Raw genomic sequence first — 18,542 nt, forward strand, 5'->3', positions numbered from 1 at the left:
ACAAGCTGTACCTGTACCATCATTACAGAATGGGACTTGATATACTGCCTGTCTGTGTTTGTTGCAACTACATTCAAAGCAGTTTACATAGTATATACAGGTACTTACTTGTACCTGGGGCATTGAAAGGTTAAGTGACTTGCCCAGAGTCACAACGAGCTGCAGTGGGAATTGAACCCAGTTCCCCAGGATCAAAGTCCACTACACTAACCATTAAGCCAAGTACTCCACTCCACTCTAGAAAATCTACAGCTTTGCTTTGCACGGAGATTTTGTTTTTCTGCTGCAATCACCAGGCAGCTAAGGGTGCTATGCAGGCTCAAACTACTACTACTACTACTACTTAACATTTCTAGAGCGCTACTAGGGTTACGCAGCGCTGTACAAATCAAACAACACAAGCAAACCTGGCAGCCTGGAAGATCCGGACCGGACTGTGCTAAAATCTGGAACGGGTGATGGTCCATAGTAGCCACCCGTTCTGGCCACCAGAGGGCGAGGAAAGCACAGACGTAACATGTATATCCCGAGTGTATATCCTGAATCCTGCTTCTGTCTAGCTAGTGTGTATATCCTGAGTGTATATCCTGAACCCCGCTTCTGCCAAGCTTGCATGTATATCCTGAACCCTGTGTATCCTGAATCCCGTTTCTACCAAGCTTGTATGTATACCCAAGCCCCTGTTTCTGTCTAGCCTTTGTCAAGGTAAGGTATGCACAAACCTAGCACACTACACTAACCATTAAGCCAACTACTCCACTCCACTCTAGAAAATCTACAGCTTTGCTTTGCACGGAGATTTTGTTTTTCATTGTGCTGGTGTTTCCTCACTGGAATATTTACTTATATCTTAAGATTCTGCTATTCAACAATTTTTTTGGCAAAATGATCAGTATCAGTTGTCAGTAATAATGTGTCTTTGATGCCACTTTAGATAGGGATTCAGACCTTCAGGTCTTAGTGTTTCCTTCCTTCTTCAACTACGCCCATTTCCTGTTCTCTGGATCCTGTGCCTCATTTCATCTGAAGATTCATTGCATCCACTTTGGAGGTTTTGTGAGTGGACCTGCCTGTAGTAGTCACATGTGGGAATTAATTGAAATCATGTTGGTTAGTTATTTCACTGATTTATGTGGGTCAAAAGCAATGTTGCTCAAAGTACTTAAGTAAAAGTAAAAATAAATGTATATTTTAATACTTAAGTAAAAGTACAATAAAGAAAACATTACAAAATTTAGGGGGTCTTTTACAAAGCTGCAGTAGCATTTCTAGCATGTGCTAATGATTAGCACACGCTAAACGCTAGAGACGCCCATAGGACTATATGGGCGTCTCTAGCGTGCTAAAAATGGTACCGTGGCTTAGTAAAAGTAAAACCGTTACTGCCTAATATAATACTTTTGGAGTAAAAAGTAAAAGTACTGTAACTTCAGTGAATGCAACTATTGTTAACATTTTTATCCCAACAATGTTATTGCTCTACAATTCAACCTGCTTCGCTTTTAATAAAACTAAATTTTGAAACTGTCACTCATGTGAGTTTGCTTGTGGGTCTTTAATCCTCTATTTAAATGTATACATCAGATATTTATGGATATTTACAGTGGCGTTCCTAGCCTCGATGGCACCCTGGGCGGATCGCAGATGCGCCCCCCCCCCCCCCGGGTGCAGCGCCCCCCCCCTATGAATTGACACCCCCCCGGGGTGCACGCCGCTGGGGGGGAGGGGTGCCGCTGCACACGCCTGTCTGCTCCCAGTTTGCTACGCTCGCTAAATTCTCTCGTTCGCTGCAGCTCCCTCCCTCTGCCCTGGAACAGGAAGTAACCTGTTCCGGGGCAGAAGGAGGGAGCTGCTGCAGCAGCGAATGAGAGAATGTAGCGAGCGTAGTGAACTGGGAGCAGAGAGGCGCGCACTGCGGCACCCCCCCCAGCGGCGTGCACCCGGGGCGGACCGCCCCCACGGCCCCCCCTCCCCTTGGTACGCCACTGGATATTTATTATAGCTAGGTTTTCATTCGAATTTTGTATATCCTTGGTTGCTCTTTGTGGTGCTTTGGATTTTTTCTAAGTCTTTAATCCACCACAGCTGAAAAGGTGTTCAACAACTGTACTATCAGGAAGTGGGATTGTTCAGTCTGATAAAAAGTTCCTTCAAATCAGGCCAGGCCGCAATATTACTGATGCCTTTTAACTGAGTCTGCTGGTATTGATCAAAGAAATCTCTGTCTGAAACCCTTGACTTCCTTAAAGCAAAGAATGGTTTATCATCATTATCATCTGCGTTACTAGTAGTGCTAATTCATCACTTGCATCTTCGTCTCCATCTTTATTATCATTGCCATGCTCTCCAATTACAGAGAAGGCTTTCACAAAGTTGAAATCATTGTCTGTTGTTGCCCTAACTATTTTTCGTCTGATGGCAAACTCTGAATATATTGAAGAACTGATGCAAGAATGTAAAATGTATAGAAACTCTTCAGTCTTAATGCCAGACAAGCAGATGATCAATCCAGTGGACAGTCACGCCAATGTGAAATTTTCCATGGGATGTCCAGCAATCTGTTGAGATAGAGATCATGGGAGCCAACTTTTCAAAATTATTGGGGGTGCTATGCCCAGTGGAAATAACCCCTCCCTGGACACATACAAGGAATTTTCTCAATATTGGGGGTGCTCAAGCACCCATAGCACCCACAGAGCCGGCTCCTATGGTAGAGATATATGTCTGTTCACCAAGAATTGCAACCAGCTTCAGCTTCATCTCCACTTCGAAGTGACCAAACTTATCATGGTTTTGGCTTGAGACTAGTAACCAGTTCAACAAGCATAGGCAACTCTACTGTTCTCATAGGCTGTATTCCCTGAACAGCAAAATTTAAGATGAGATGATCCAATGTTTCTGTGACGAGGTTTGCAATTGCAAAATCCTGTTCCAGGTTTTGCTGTTTCATTTGGTTTACTGAGGAATCATCATTTAGGCCACTCTGCCACGTTTACTTTTTACTTTTATCTGCAAGCATCAGAAGTAACTAGCTAAAAGTAGTAAAAATTGGTAAAATTATTACTTGGTAAAAGTAACAAAACTTGAACTTAAGTATAGTAACTAGTTATATTTACCTAGTTACTATACAACACTGGTCAAAAGCCTTTTTCACCTTTTTAACCAGCTCTCTCAAGATTGCCCTCATTTGTTCAGTGTTCCACAGGGTTTACCTTTTTTGAGGTTCCCGGGTCAGGGGAAGAAACGTGAACGTATAGATTGCATTTCCAGATCTCCACACCTGTGCTTCCAGCTGAAATCTAGCCATTGAAAATACACCATGCCCACAGCAGATTTCAAAGTGAAAGTACACATGTAGTTTAGCTTTGAAAATTGTTGCATAGCCTGTGGGTACAAGTACATATGAGCTTTGGCAGCAAATCATAGTAATTTACAAACCAAACAGCTAAAAACATAAAAAGTAACACAGGACAAGGAACTCCATTGTATTAAAGGAAGGCAACAATCATCCACACAAGAAAACACATGCCACCCATCCATCCTTATGCTATATGGAACCAATCTTCTTGTCTTTAAAATAGTTCTCAAAGGGCTCAGTAACTGCCGAAAGCCATTTGAAACAAGACTTTAATAGGGTCCAAAATGTCTTGTATAATTTTTCAAGCCTAATGTATTGAGGCAGAGAATTGTGGAGGAGTGGCCTAGTGGTTAGGGTGGTGGACTTTGGTCCTGGGGAACTGAGGAACTGAGTTTGATTCCCACTTCAGGCACAGGCAGCTCCTTCTGACTCTGGGCAAGTCACTTAACCCTCCATTGCCCCGTGTAAGCCGCATTGAGCCTGCCATGAGTGGGAAAGCGCGGGTACAAATGTAACAAAAATAAAAAATATAGTGCTGGAGCCAGAAAATAGAAGACACTATTGATTGTGGACTCCTATGAGGGGCATAATTGAATGAAAACGTCTATCTCCATGGGCGTTTATCTCCGAGAACGGGTCCGTGAAGGGGCGGACCGAACCGTATTTTGGAAAAAAATAGACGTCCATGTTTTATTCGACAATGTGTGAGCTGGGCGTTTTTGTTTTTCAGTGATAATGGAAAATGAAAGCGCCCAGCTCAAAAACGAATAAATCCAAGGCATTTGTTTGTGGGAGGGGCCAGGATTCGTAGTGCACTGGTCCCCCTCACATGCCAGGACATCAACCGGGCACCCTAGGGGGCACTTTTACAAAAACAAAAAAAAAGGTAAAAGAGCTCCCAGGTGCATAGCACCCGTCCCTTGTGTGTTGAGCCCCACAAATCCCCCTCAAAACCCACTGCCCACAAGTCTACACCATTACTATAGCCCTAAGGGGTGAAGGGGGGCACCTACATGTGGGTACAGTGGGTTTGGGGGGGGGTGGACGACTAATAAGCATTAAGCAGCACAATTGTAACAGGTAGGGGGGATGGGCCTGGGTCCACCTGCCTGAAGTCCACTGCACCCCCTAACAACTGCTCCAGTGACCTGCATACTGCTGTCAGGGAGCTGGGTATGACATTTGAGGGTGAAAATAAAAAGTTGTGAAACATCATTTTTTGTGGTGGGAGGGGGTTAGTGACCACTGGGGGAGTCAGGGGAGGTCATCCCCGATTCCCTCCAGTGGTCATCTGGTCATTTAGGGCACTTTTTGGGGCCTTATTCGTGAAAAAACAGGGTCCAGGAAAAGTGTCCTAAATTCTAGGTAAAAACGCATACTTTTTTCCCATTATCGGTGAAATGCGTCCATCTCTGTTCGGCAGATAACCACGCCCCAGTTCCGCCTTCGCCACACCTCTGACATGCCCCCATCAACTTTGTCCGCATCCGCGACAGAGTGCAGTTGAAAACGTCCAAAATCGGCTTTCGATTATACCGCTTTATTCGTTTTTGTGAGATAAACGTCCATCTCCCGATTTAGGTCGGAACTTGGGCGTTTTTCTCGTTCAATTATAAGCAGGTATATATAACTGGCTATGTTTCTTTATCGAGTAGACTCCTACCAAGTGCCCTCTGACTGCCCGCATATAGTCACCTAGTTATAGAATTAACCCCAATGTGCCGCAACTCCTGAATAAAGGTGATTAGAATATCATTGACCCTGGAGGCCACCAATTTGGTCAGTATAGATGATTGTCGATTTGTGGCATCCAGATTTAAAACAGGTTCCTTCTAATTGGGTAAATATAGTACCGTCAGCTTGTTCAAGAGATGTATATATGTTTTCTCACGTGTACACAGCACATGTGGTATCTGTATAGTTTCTGCCTTGATAAATCTTGCTAAGCATTTTAATTACTGGAATGTGCCATGTTTGAGTGTCTCTTACTTAGCTCTGCATCTGTTCTGTTTTAGGAAAAATCCGATGCCAGCCCCACGTCACTCCAGCTGCGGTCCCAGATTGAAGTAAGCACACTGACAAATCATGCTCATTATTTACGCAGTTGCTGTTTTGCTTGATATTGTGCACAATGGCTGAAACAAAAGTCATTACTTGTTCTCCTGGCACTCACACCAGTGAAATCTTCCCTTTTTAGGAATCCCTTGGCTTCTGCAGCACTGTGTCTACCCCAGAGACAGAGAGAAAGTAAGTTTGTTTTGATTTTGTTATTCCAAGAACCCCCCCCCCCCCCCAAGAGAAAGCAGCTCTTTAAAATGAAACAGATTTTATTGTACCTAAATCCAGATGCAGCCAACCAAAGAAAAAAAGCCCTGTGAGATTTCAGTATTTTCGTTTTGACATTTGGTGGGAAAAGACAGAGTGTGGAGCAAGGGGTTCTTTATGTGACCTGTCTGATGTCATAGTAATGAATTATGGGAAATTAATTCCATTGTTGTGTGCAGAATGAAAAATGTTTGAGATGCAGGAGACAGCAAATATCAGTGGTAGAGCTCAAGATTAACATAAGAGGGCAGCAGGCAGTGCAGATGTCGACATGACTTCCACTTCTCATTTGCCTGTGCTGCTTGTGCAAGGTGGAGGGATCACAGTGAATATTCTTCAGTCTGTTCAAAAAATTTAATGTCAGAACCTCCCCCCCCTTGAACTTGGACCACTGAATGACCAGTGTAAACACTGTTCCCTCAAAGCTGAGTGGGAGTTCTTAAGGTGCTGTTTTACTGTCACATTTTCATGTTATAGTGGTCTCTTGCCCATTCATGGGAATTTGGCTTTTTCTCTGGGCACAGATAATCCTTGGATATTGAATTGGGTGGAGAGGGACTTTAATACTTTGGGTCATTTTCTTTTACCACAATCTTGCCCCCCCCCCCCCCCCCCCCCCCTAAGGACAATACCATTTTGCACTTATTCCTGTCACTAATCTAACTTTTAAAAAGTTTTTGCATCCTTTGTACCATATTGGCTATTTCTACTTCCATTTGCATCTTTGATTTCCTGACTGCTTTACCAGCTTCTCTTAGCTTTTCCAGATATTGTCACCTGTCTTCCTTTTTCTCCAATCTCTTGTAATTTATGAAGGCTAACCTCTTTTTCCTTACCCTTTCAGCCACTTTTTTCGAGTACCATAGTAGCCTTCTTTTCTTCTTACTTTTATTAACTTTTCTTACAAACAGGCTTGTTACCTTTAGAATAGCTCCTTTCAGTTTTGTCCACTGCTTTTCTACTTCTCCCAGATGTTCCCATCCAGCTAACAACTCCTTGAGATATTTCTCCATACTACTGTTTGGGATTCTGCCAGGTAGTTGTGACCTGGCTTGGCCACTGTTGGAATCAGGATACTGAGCTAGATGGACCATTGGTCTGACCTGGCATGGCTATTCTTATGTTCTTATGTCGATGCTCCAAGTTGGGTGCTGTTTATAGAATAGTGTTTAGTTCCAGGATCTGTGCCCAATTTTGGGCACAAGGATTTATACCAGCTGAACCCTGGTGTAAATCCCCACGCCTAAATTAGATTCGGATCCACCGAATTGTATAACACTCTGCACAAATGCTGGAGCCGCCTCTGACCTGCCCATGCCCCTCCCATGGCCATGCCCCCTTTTCAGATCTGCGCAGAGTAATTTACATGCACATCCTCAACCCATTTATCTATGCTATGATGTTACACTATATATCCCATACAAACATGATCTGGCGGAAATCACCAACGAAATCAAGCTAAGCTTAAACATCATGAACTCATGGGCAAATGCATTCCAACTAAAACTCAATACAGAAAAAACACACTATCTCATCATCTCATCCCAATACAATACATACAAACCCACAAACATTAACACCCGAAGATACACCCTCCCTGTCTCAGACAGCCTGAAAATTCTCCGAGTAACAATCGACTGTAACCTATCACTAGAGACCCAAGCGAAATCCACCATAAAGAAAATGTTTCTCTCAATGTGGAAACTCAAACGCATAAAACCATTCTTCCCAAGGGAAATATTTCGTAACCTGGTACGGTCCATGGTACTAAGCCACGCAGATTACTGTAATGGAATCTATGCAGGATGCAAGGATCAAATCATAAAGAAACTTCAGACCGCCCAAAACACAGCAGCCAGGCTTATATTTGGAAAACCATTCAGAGAAAAATTGCACTGGCTACCAATCAAAGAACGTATCACTTTCAAAATCTGCACGACTGTTCATAAAATTATTTACGGCGAGGCACCAGGATACATGACAGACCTCATCAACCTGCCAACCAGAAACACCACAAAATCTACACAATCATACCTAAACCTCCACTACCCAAGCAGCAAAGGACTCAAATACAAATCCACCTATGCAGCCAGCTTTTCCTACCTAAGCGCACAACTATGGAACGCAATGCCAAAGCAGTAAAAACTACGCTCGACCACCTAAATTTTTGGAAAGCACTAAAGACAGACCTGTTCAGAAGAGCATACCCACCGACCCAACATAAAAATACCTGGACACTTGCGACACAATGTAACCAAAGACCGTAACGAATATTACCTGTCTCTTCTTCCTCCCTTTTCCTCTCTAAGTTCCCACCAACTGTACCTACCTTACATGTACCTCATTCTACCACAATATCACTTTGTATTCATTCATACCATGTATTTGTTCAGACTGTAATCGGCTAACTCCGTTAACGGTTATATGTAAGCCACATTGAGCCTGCAAAAGGTGGGAAAATGTGGGATACAAATGTAACAAATAATAATAATAATAAAATAGAGACTAAAAAATGTGCGTACAAATTCGATCTGTTTCCTATTAGTGCCAATAATTGATGGTTAGCGCCCTAGTGGCACTGATTGGCTCATTAAGCAATTACATTGCGCACAAATTTTAAGCGCTATTTGTAGAATTAGAGGGATAATGTTTTTCATCTGTCTCAGAGCTCTTGCTCAGTAATTCATCATTATTACAAGACGGCAGAAGCTGGGAAAGGACATTAAAAATATAGAATTGGGTTTATTTTTTTATTTATTTAAACCAAAACAGCTGTCTGGGTTTTTTTTTGTCCACTCATCTCAGACTCTGAGTTGTTTTTGGACTCTAAGGGGTCTTTTTGACTGGAGTGCAGCAGTTTTTACATTTACCAAATGTTTAATACAAAAATTAATGTGCATTAAGTGTAGGAAGGTGTGTCCTTATCTGCCCTGTATTTAGGGTCCCTTTTACTAAGCCGTGTAGGTGCCTACGCATGCCGAACACGCGCCAAATTGGAGTTACCGCCCGGTTGCCGCGTAGCCCTTGCGGTAATTTCATTTTTTGCGCATTTGCTACGCTTGTCTGAAAAATATTTTTTTATTTTCTGGTGCACATAATGGACGTGCACCAAGTGGCATTTGATGCGCGTAGGTCATTACCGCCCAGATTCTTTACCGCTAGGTCTATGGCTAGCGGTAAGGTCTCAGACCCAAAATGGATGCACGGCAATTTTAATTTTGCCGCACATCCATTTTCGGGAAAAAAAAATAGAGACCTTTTTTACAGGTGCGCTGAAAAATGGATCGGCGTGCACCCAAAACCTGCGCCTACACTGCCGCGAGCCATTTTTCAGCGCGACTTTATAAAAGGACCCCTTAGTGCACAAGGCAGTCAGTTGCACTTTTAAACACATACCTTTGACCTGCTCCAGTGCAGGTACAAAGAATGGAGGTGCTTTGTGTGTGCAGTGTGAGCCTCAGACCAAGTTTTCAGAGGGAAGCTCTACAAGGAAGCTTTCTGAAAATTAATTATTTCCCTTTATGATAAAGATGGGTCACATTTTGGTGCCTGTGTACTAATGTTGCAAATTCTAAGGCCCAGGAGTGAAATTATAAACAAAAATTCTCATATATTCGTATAAATGTTATATAAATGTTGCTATGTGGAGGGGCATTTTTGATATGACGTCTGAATCCGATGTTGGATGTTTTCTTGAAAATGTTCAAAAATCAAGTGGTGAATATAGTGATTTTCGATCCAGAAAAACGTCTTTTTTTTTTCAAAAATTGCCATTCTTTTGTTTTGTGCTCAATGTGTTTTTCTTTGGTAACCGTTATTGAAAAAAAAAAAAAACATCCAAGGGAAGGACGCACAAAAACAAGCCATTGAGATGTATTGGAGCCCAGCATTCCTAGTAGTCAGGCCACACAGACATCTGCCATGTACATGTCAGAATCCCAAATAGTATCAACATTCCATGCTACCAATCCCGAGGCAAGCAGTGGCTTCCCCATGTCTATCTCAATAATAGACTATGGCATGTTCTGGGGGAGGGAACTACTGCCAGGCTGCTGCGCTAACTCGGTGGTACCTCCCTTATAGCGAGTGGTAAGCCCACGTTGGGCTTACTGCCGCTTCCTTGGAAACCAGTGGTGTTAGGCCTGTGTAGGTGGGCTCTCTGCTTTAATCGGATTGGTATACAGCACTGCAGAAGTAGTCATTGGCCATCATTTTGTTGCAACATTTGATAAGCAGATAAGTACAATTGCATTTAGAAATATTACTTTTCCTTGTAAAACAGTTTGGACTTATTTTTTGTGTGAGACACATTTTGGAGCACTTGATTGTTGGTTATTATTTGAGAATGCCCGATGAATGATGCAATTTATCCACACAAATAAGGTATACCACTCTTTGGGTGAGTTAATTTTGTGAGGGGTTCTCTTCGTTCACACATAATTTTTTTTCATATAAGTTTTTTGTGCCTTATATATCTGGTTTTGGCTTTCATAGCATTGACAATTTCTGAAAAGGCCTGGGGGTCCCACCTCAGAGGATCGAGTACATACAGAGGGATCCTCTTCTTCCTTGGGCCCCCATTCTTCCGGTACTGCTTGGGGAGGAATTTACACCAGTGGTCTGATAGGATCTACTTGTTGTGCAACCTTGTCTCCTTGTTTCAAGATGTAGCACTATCTTTCTGCACAGATGAGTAGGAGAAAATTATAGTTATTATCTATCTTCGTAACGTTGTGTAGTCTCTAAATGCTATTTAAAGGAAAGCAATGCCAGTAATCCAAGGTAGCTCTGGGAATATTCCCAGCTCCAGTGAAGTGCTTGCTTCAGAATGGCGCCTGTTTCCTCTTTGTTTACTTGTACGTCTCTTCCAGTCAAGAACGCAATTCAGCATAGCCCTCAGAGTGCATTTTTAGAGTATCTGAAACTTTTTGGCTGTGTTGCAGAACAAAATAACTCTGTTAACTGTGAACAGAGCTTTTTTTTTTATGTACATACCTTGTGGAAAATGAAGCAGGCACCATAATTTTCTTCCTTGATTCAGCCCCTATCACCTGATGTCTAATGGCATTCAAGAATGGATGCTGTTAAAATGTGCTGCTCACTAGACAGCACTTGGCAGCAGGCAGAGGAGAAAACAGTATGTACCTGAAGTTATTTTCCCCAAGTTGTTTTCCTCAACCTTTTTGAAATGCATAGGTAGTGGCACCAGAGCTCAGTCACATTTTGGACAAAGTTAAAAGGCTTCTTGAAAAGGTATTGCACAATATAGTACGCAAATTGATCAAGCTGATTTGTTTAGTACTGGCTCGGAGTGGCTAATAAAGGAACGCTATGAGAAGAATGTTAAAAGTAGTTTGGAGTCTAGTTATCATTCTGCTCCTTAATCATTATTTACTTTTTTCCAGCTCTGTAGAAAATCTTTTGATATAGTTTTTCATGATGCAGATAATGCTCTGCATTGAAGCCTCTATTCTAACATGAACCTTTTTTTTGGTCACATGCACTTGGCCTTTTTTCAACCTTCAGAACTCCAAACCCTGGCTCTTAAGTGGTGTAATAAACCTCTCTGTCAGCATTCTCACTACCAACAAGAAACTGCAGTCCTTAGTAAAGTCTGCCGATCTCTGCCAGCTGCACAAGCCTGGGGTTTGCAGGCACAGACCTTACCATGGTGGACCTGATCATTCATTCTGGTGCAGCAGGCTGCCAAAATATACTTTCCTGTACAGTTGTGGGAAGAACATTCTGGGCCCTGCAGCCTTTTTGTCTCTTGACGTTACCCTGCCTAATTATAAGTCATACTGGGACAGACCAAAGGTCTACCAAGCACAGTATCCTGTTTCCAACAGTGGCCAATCCAAGTCACAATTACCCAGCAAGATCCCAGAAGAATAAAACAGATTATTATTGAGCAGTTATCACATTCAGCTCAATATCGGGCCTGGACTGTTCATTTTGTGGGATAGATAGTGACAGGAGCAATTGATCCCTATGCCACATACTTTCTAGTGCTTGTTTTATGCCATGAGAGAGAATTTGGAGAGAACTGGAGAGTATTTTTGTCCATAGACTCCATTATAATTGTTGGGTGCCCACCTCTCGGGTATCCATTAGCCTCACCATTATGAGAGATCCACTACACTGGAGAAAATGAGGCAGTGGTACCTGTGGAATCTGTCTGTAAAGCACCCTGAATTCTTGGGCTTAAAATCAATATATAAACATAGCACTGTTCTTTTTATTAGTTACCCAGGGCTTTTCTCTGCTGCTGCTTGAGGGTGCTAAGTGCCAGTGCCACCCTTTTCTTTGGTGGTAGCCCCAAGGTAGCGACAGGGGGAGGGTCTGGAATAGAGAGCAGTGTAATACATCTCTGTTCTATTTTCTCTGCTCCTCTCTCTCTCTCTCTCTCCCTTTATAACATTGCACGGGAATAGGGCTAAACTGCACATAATACACCCTGCATATGCATATGTTTGCTTGTCCTGATTGGAAGCTTTCCTTGGAATGCATTTTGGCAGCTTTTGGAGTTACTTCCATGTAATTACATGGCAAACATGTGCATGCCTGAGAGCAGGTGAAAATGGTGCAGGTAATTTCTAAATTGGCATCACTTGCATCCATTCCCACTGCAGGGGTCAGGCAATATGCTACAAAAGTAGCTTCTCAATGTATTATTCTGGCAACACAGGTACAAATTTTATCACGCCAGTAAAATTGGCCACTGTTGGAAACAGGATACTGGATTTGATGGACTTGATGTTCTCAAAATATGAAAAACACGCATGCCTTCCGGAGGGGCAGGAAAAGCCATGATGTTAACATAGGTCCTCGAGATCATGGATTCTAACCCCTAGGCTGAAAAATATACCAAAGTACATTTCAAATTACTCCAGTCCTCGTAAGTATAAAAGTACAAATTACACTCCACTCTTTCGTAAATAATTCCTATATTAGGAAAATCACACTCCCAAAATAATCTAACACCTCTCCAATCACACTATGGCTCTGCAAGTTGGAGAGGCCAAATTATTACCTGGCAGGATGCCTGGGGGTGGGGGTGTCAATCCACAATCAGTTCCTATAAGGACCTCCCCAGGACTATAGGCTGAAAAGCAAACATTTAAACCATTCACATAAAAGGACTAAGAATAGTAGTGTTAAAAGGAACATTTAAAAACAAAATCCACTGATAGGAGCATTAAAACTCAAAGAGGTTCAGAACAATTGTTTAGCTTTTATGATTTTTATAGTAATGGAATTCTAAGTTTTATGGATTTTATATAAATGTTTTTCCCATTATATAATTTTTTGTAGGTTTAGAAAACATCCTATATTGTTTTGGTGTTTTTTTTTTAAATATCAAGAGATCTAGAATTATATTTATCTAAAACTAATTACCTATAGAACTTATACATTAATACTAACTAACTTCTTTAAATAAAAATGATCTTGAAGTCACGTGATACCATGCTGGTGAGTGGTTGCTGAAACGCGGAGCTCCTGCATTTCCTCCTGTTTGACCCTCCTGACCGGGCTACAATATCGACTCACCTTGTCAATTTGTGAGGAACTCTTTTTTTTTTTTCTGCTTTGCTGTGCAATTCCTTGTATGGAGATAGGGGGCACAGCATTGATACATGGCAGCCAAACCATAGAAAAGAGACAGGGAGCGGACCAAGGTGTCTGACAACAAGATGGCGGCTAGTCCAGCTCCACCCAGCCCCTCCATCTGATCCACTGAAATAATTGCAGAGGTAATGGTGGCAGTGGAAGTCGCTTTTGACAAAAAACAAACAGGCCATTTTGAGAGCTATTCATTCAGATCTTTCATTGAATTACAAAGGACAAAAAATGTTACGTTTCCAGGATTTTTCTGCACGTGTAGCCATGGCTCAGAAGGTGTTTGCGCTCATTTTTGTGCAGCTTTGCATGATAAGAAAATTAAGTTATCTTTACTGTATCCCGTGAAGCTGAGAGTGTCTTGTGAGGGAGCTGAAAACTTCTTTGAGGACGCTGAACTGGCTAAAATCTTTCTCATTTCTATATGTATAAGGCCCAAAGCCAAAGGGTGATATTTTGGTTCTCCGAGGACAAGCAGGCTGCTTGTTCTCACTGATGGGTGACGTCCACGGCAGCCCCTCCAATCGGAAACTTCACTAGCAAAGTCCTTTGCTAGCCCTCGCGCGCCCGCGCGCACCGCGCATGCGCGGCCGTCTTCCCGCCCGAAACCGGCTCGAGCCGGCCAGTCTTCTTTTGTCCGCACTCGGTACGGTCGTGTTTTCGCCGTGTCGAGCCCCGGAAAGTCGACCTCGCGCGTCCAATTTATTTTGAGCGTGTTTTTTTCCTTCGGGAAAGTTTTCTCTTAGTCGGGAAGTGCTCCGGAAACCCCCCGCCGGGTTTCGTGTAAATCCTCCCCGTACTTCCAGCTTTTTGCCCCGGTAAGTTTTCTTTCGTCGTCGGGGTAGGCCTCTTTTTGGCCTCGGTCGAGATTTTTCTCCCTCTAAATTTTGGTGCTTCAAATTTCGCCATTTCGGCTTTTGATTTCGCCGGCGTGATTTTTCCGCCCATGACATCGAAGCCTTCCAGCGGCTTCAAGAAGTGCACCCAGTGCGCCCGGGTTATCTCGCTCACTGATCGACACTCGTCGTGTCTTCAGTGTCTGGGGGCCGAGCACCGCCCTCAGAACTGCAGTCTGTGTTCCCTGCTTCAAAGGCGGACTCAGGTAGCGAGACTAGCCCAGTGGAACGTGTTGTTCTCGGGCTCTTCGTCGGCATCGGCACCGGGATCTTCGAGTGCATCGACGTCGTCAGCGTCCAGACCATCTTCCTCGGCCGCCCCTGCATCGAGTGCATCGAGGCATCGGGCCTCTGCATCGGCGCCGAGACATCGGATAGCTGCATCGACGTCGGTGGTACCAGGACCTCGTCTGCTGATGTCGTCGGACGGTGGTGCATCGGGTGGAGTGCAGGTGAGGGCTGTCCATTCCCCTGCTGGTGGCGGTGAGCCCTCGGGTGGGTCTCCGCCTACCCTGAGGGCTCCTGCGGTACAGCCCCCCCGAGATCGACCTTCTTCAGTCTCGGCCCCGAGGAAGCGACGGATGGATTCGACGTCCTCCTCGTCGGTGCCGGGGAGCTCCGGTGACATGCTTCGGAAGAAATCGAAGAAGCATCGACACCGGTCTCCTCCCCGTGTCGGCACCGAGAGCTCTGGGTCGCTGAGGGATTCGGCACCCAGCAGGCATCGGCACCGAGAGGACCGCTCACCCTCTGTTCAAGAGGTGTCGATGCGCTCCGCTCTGGACAGCCCGGAACAGCCTCCACGCCCGGAACAGGTACTGACGTCGACGCCTGCATCGACGTCTCAGCCTTTCTCTGCAGCCACTCTAAACGAGAGCCTCCGGGCCGTTCTCCCAGAGATTCTGGGAGAGCTGTTGCGCCCTACCCCTCCGGTACCGGCGGTGCTTGCGCCTCCGGTACCGTCGAGCATGGCGCCGGCTGGCCCATCGCCCAGGTTGAGGTCCCCGACGTCGGTACCGCGTGCGGTGCCGACCGCGGCCACCTCCCAGGAAGGCTCCCCGACCACGTCGGCGGAGGGAGCTTCGCCGATGCGGGCAAGGGAGTCTACCTCTCGACGCCCCCATCGTGGACGGGGTTCCACGGAGTCGAGCAGGGCGAGGTTGCAGACACAGGTCCGGGAACTCGTGTCTGACACCGAGGGTGAGGCCTCGTGGGAGGAAGAGGAAGATCCCAGATATTTCTCTGACGAGGAGTCTGAGGGTCTTCCGTCTGATCCCACTCCCTCTCCTGAGAGACAGCTTTCTCCTCCCGAGAGTCTGTCTTTCGCTTCCTTTGTCCGGGAGATGTCTACGGCCATCCCCTTCCCGGTGGTTGTGGAGGACGAGCCCAGGGCTGAAATGTTTGAGCTCCTGGACTATCCTTCTCCACCTAAGGAAGCGTCCACTGTTCCCTTGCACCATGTCCTGAAGAAGACATTGCTTGCGAACTGGACCAAGCCATTAACTAATCCCCACATTCCCAAGAAGATCGAGTCCCAGTACCGGATCCATGGGGACCCAGAGCTGATGCGCACTCAGTTGCCTCATGACTCTGGAGTTGTGGATTTGGCCCTAAAGAAGGCTAAGAGTTCTAGGGAACATGCTTCGGCGCCCCCGGGCAAGGACGCTAGAACCTTAGACTCCTTTGGGAGGAAGGCCTACCATTCCTCTACGCTCGTGTCCAAGATCCAGTCCTACCAGCTCTACACGAGCATACACATGCGGAACAATGTGCGGCAGTTGGCGGGCTTGGTTGATGCTCTTCCCCCTGAGCAAGCCAAGCCTTTTCAGGAGGTGGTCAGGCAGCTGAAGGCGTGCAGAAAATTCCTGGCCAGAGGAGTTTATGACACTTTTGATGTTGCGTCCAGGGCCGCTGCTCAAGGTGTGGTGATGCGCAGGCTCTCATGGCTGCGTGCCGCCGACCTGGAGAATAGAATCCAGCAGCGGATTGCGGACTCGCCTTGCCGTGCGGATAACATTTTTGGCGAAAAAGTCGAACAGGTGGTAGAGTCTCTCCACCAGCGGGACACCGCATTCGACAAGTTCGCCCGCCGGCAGCCTTCAGCTTCTACCTCTACAGGTAGACGATTTTTCGGGGGAAGGAAGACTGTTCCCTATACTTCTGGCAAGCGTAGGTACAATCCTCCTTCCCGACAGCCTGCGGCCCAGGCTAAGCCCCAGCGCGCTCGCTCTCGTCAGCAGCGTGCGACTCAGCAAGGCCCCGCGGCTCCCCAGCAAAAGCAAGGGGCGAGCTTTTGACTGGCTCCAGCAGAGCATAGCCGACATCCAAGTGTCAGTGCCGGGCGACCTGCCTGTCGGAGGGAGGTTGAAAGCTTTTCACCAAAGGTGGCCTCTCATAACCTCCGATCAGTGGGTTCTCCAAATAGTCCGGCAAGGATACACCCTCAATTTGGCCTCAAAACCTCCAAATTGTCCTCCGGGAGCTCAGTCCTACAGCTTCCAGCACAAGCAGGTACTTGCAGAGGAACTCTCCGCCCTTCTCAGCGCCAATGCGGTCGAGCCCGTGCCATCCGGGCAAGAAGGGCTGGGATTCTATTCCAGGTACTTCCTTGTGGAAAAGAAAACAGGGGGGATGCGTCCCATCCTAGACCTAAGGGCCCTGAACAAATATCTCGTAAAAGAAAAGTTCAGGATGCTTTCCCTGGGCACCCTTCTCCCCATGATTCAGCAAAACGATTGGCTATGCTCTCTGGACTTGAAGGATGCCTACACACACATCCCGATACTGCCAGCTCACAGACAGTATCTGCGATTTCAGCTGGGCACACGCCACTTCCAGTACTGTGTGCTACCCTTTGGGCTCGCCTCCGCGCCCAGGGTGTTCACAAAGTGCCTAGCTGTGGTAGCAGCGGCGCTTCGCAGGCTGGGGGTGCACGTGTTCCCATATCTCGACGATTGGCTGGTGAAGAACACATCCGAGGCAGGAGCCCTGCAGTCCATGCAGATGACTATTCGCCTCCTGGAGCTACTGGGGTTTGTGATAAATTACCCAAAGTCCCATCTTCTCCCAGTGCAGAAACTCGAATTCATCGGAGCCCTGCTGGATTCTCGGACGGCTCGCGCCTATCTCCCAGAGGCGAGGGCCAACAACTTGTTGTCCCTCGTCTCGCGGGTGCGAGCGTCCCAGCAGATCACAGCTCGGCAGATGTTGAGATTGTTGGGCCACATGGCCTCCACAGTTCATGTGACTCCCATGGCCCGCCTTCACATGAGATCTGCTCAATGGACCCTAGCCTCCCAGTGGTATCAGGCCGCTGGGGGACTAGAGGACGTGATCCACCTGTCCACGAGTTTTCTCGAATCCCTGTATTGGTGGACGATTTGCTCCAATTTGACTCTGGGACGTCCCTTCCAAATTCCTCAGCCACAAAAAGTGCTGACCACGGATGCGTCTCTCCTGGGATGGGGAGCTCATGTCGATGGGCTTCACACCCAAGGAAGGTGGTCCCTCCAAGAAAGCGATCTACAGATCAATCTTCTGGAGTTGCGAGCGATCTGGAACGCTCTGAAGGCTTTCAGAGATCGGCTGTCCCACCAAATTATCCAAATTCAGACAGACAATCAGATTGCCATGTACTATGTCAACAAGCAGGGGGGCACCGGATCTCTCCCCCTGTGTCAGGAAGCCGTCAGCATGTGGCTCTGGGCTCGCCGTCAAGGCATGGTGCTCCAAGCCACATATCTGGCAGGCGTAAACAACAGTCTGGCCGACAGGTTGAGCAGGATTATGCAACCTCACGAGTGGTCGCTCAATTCCAGTGTGGTGCGACAGATCTTCCAGGCGTGGGGCACCCCCCTGGTGGATCTCTTCGCATCTCAAGTAAACCACAAGGTCCCTCAGTTCTGTTCCAGACTTCAGGCCCACGGCAGACTGGCGTCGGATGCCTTCCTCCTGGATTGGGGGGAGGGACTGCTGTATGCTTATCCTCCCATCCCTCTGGTGGGGAAGACTTTGTTGAAACTCAAGCAAGACCGAGGCACCATGATTCTGATCGCTCCTTTTTGGCCGCGTCAGATCTGGTTCCCTCTTCTTCTGGAGTTATCCTCCGAAGAACCGTGGAGATTGGAGTGTTTTCCGACCCTCATCACGCAGGACGAAGGGGCCCTTCTGCATCCCAACCTCCAGTCTCTGGCTCTCACGGCCTGGATGTTGAGGGCGTAGATTTTGCCTCTTTGGGTCTGCCAGAGGGTGTCTCCCGTATCTTGCTTGCTTCCAGAAAAGACTCCACCAAGAGAAGTTACTTCTTTCATTGGAGGAGGTTTGCCGTCTGGTGTGACAGCAAG

General features: G+C 46.3%; 1 protein-coding gene across 3 annotated transcripts in view; it reads left to right on the forward strand.

Annotated features, from left to right (window-relative positions):
• Positions 1–18,542, forward strand: part of SASH1 (SAM and SH3 domain containing 1) — a 568,634-nt gene that overhangs the window by 311,889 nt on the left and 238,203 nt on the right. For all 3 annotated transcript variants that reach the window (XM_030198038.1, XM_030198036.1, XM_030198037.1), the window contains 2 exons: positions 5,374–5,424; positions 5,556–5,605. In XM_030198038.1, the coding sequence (XP_030053898.1) occupies positions 5,374–5,424; positions 5,556–5,605 (101 nt within the window). The remainder of the gene's footprint in view (positions 1–5,373; positions 5,425–5,555; positions 5,606–18,542) is intronic.

Source organism: Microcaecilia unicolor, chromosome 3 (genome assembly GCF_901765095.1).
Source record: "Microcaecilia unicolor chromosome 3, aMicUni1.1, whole genome shotgun sequence".
Taxonomy (NCBI): Eukaryota; Metazoa; Chordata; class Amphibia; order Gymnophiona; family Siphonopidae; genus Microcaecilia; species Microcaecilia unicolor.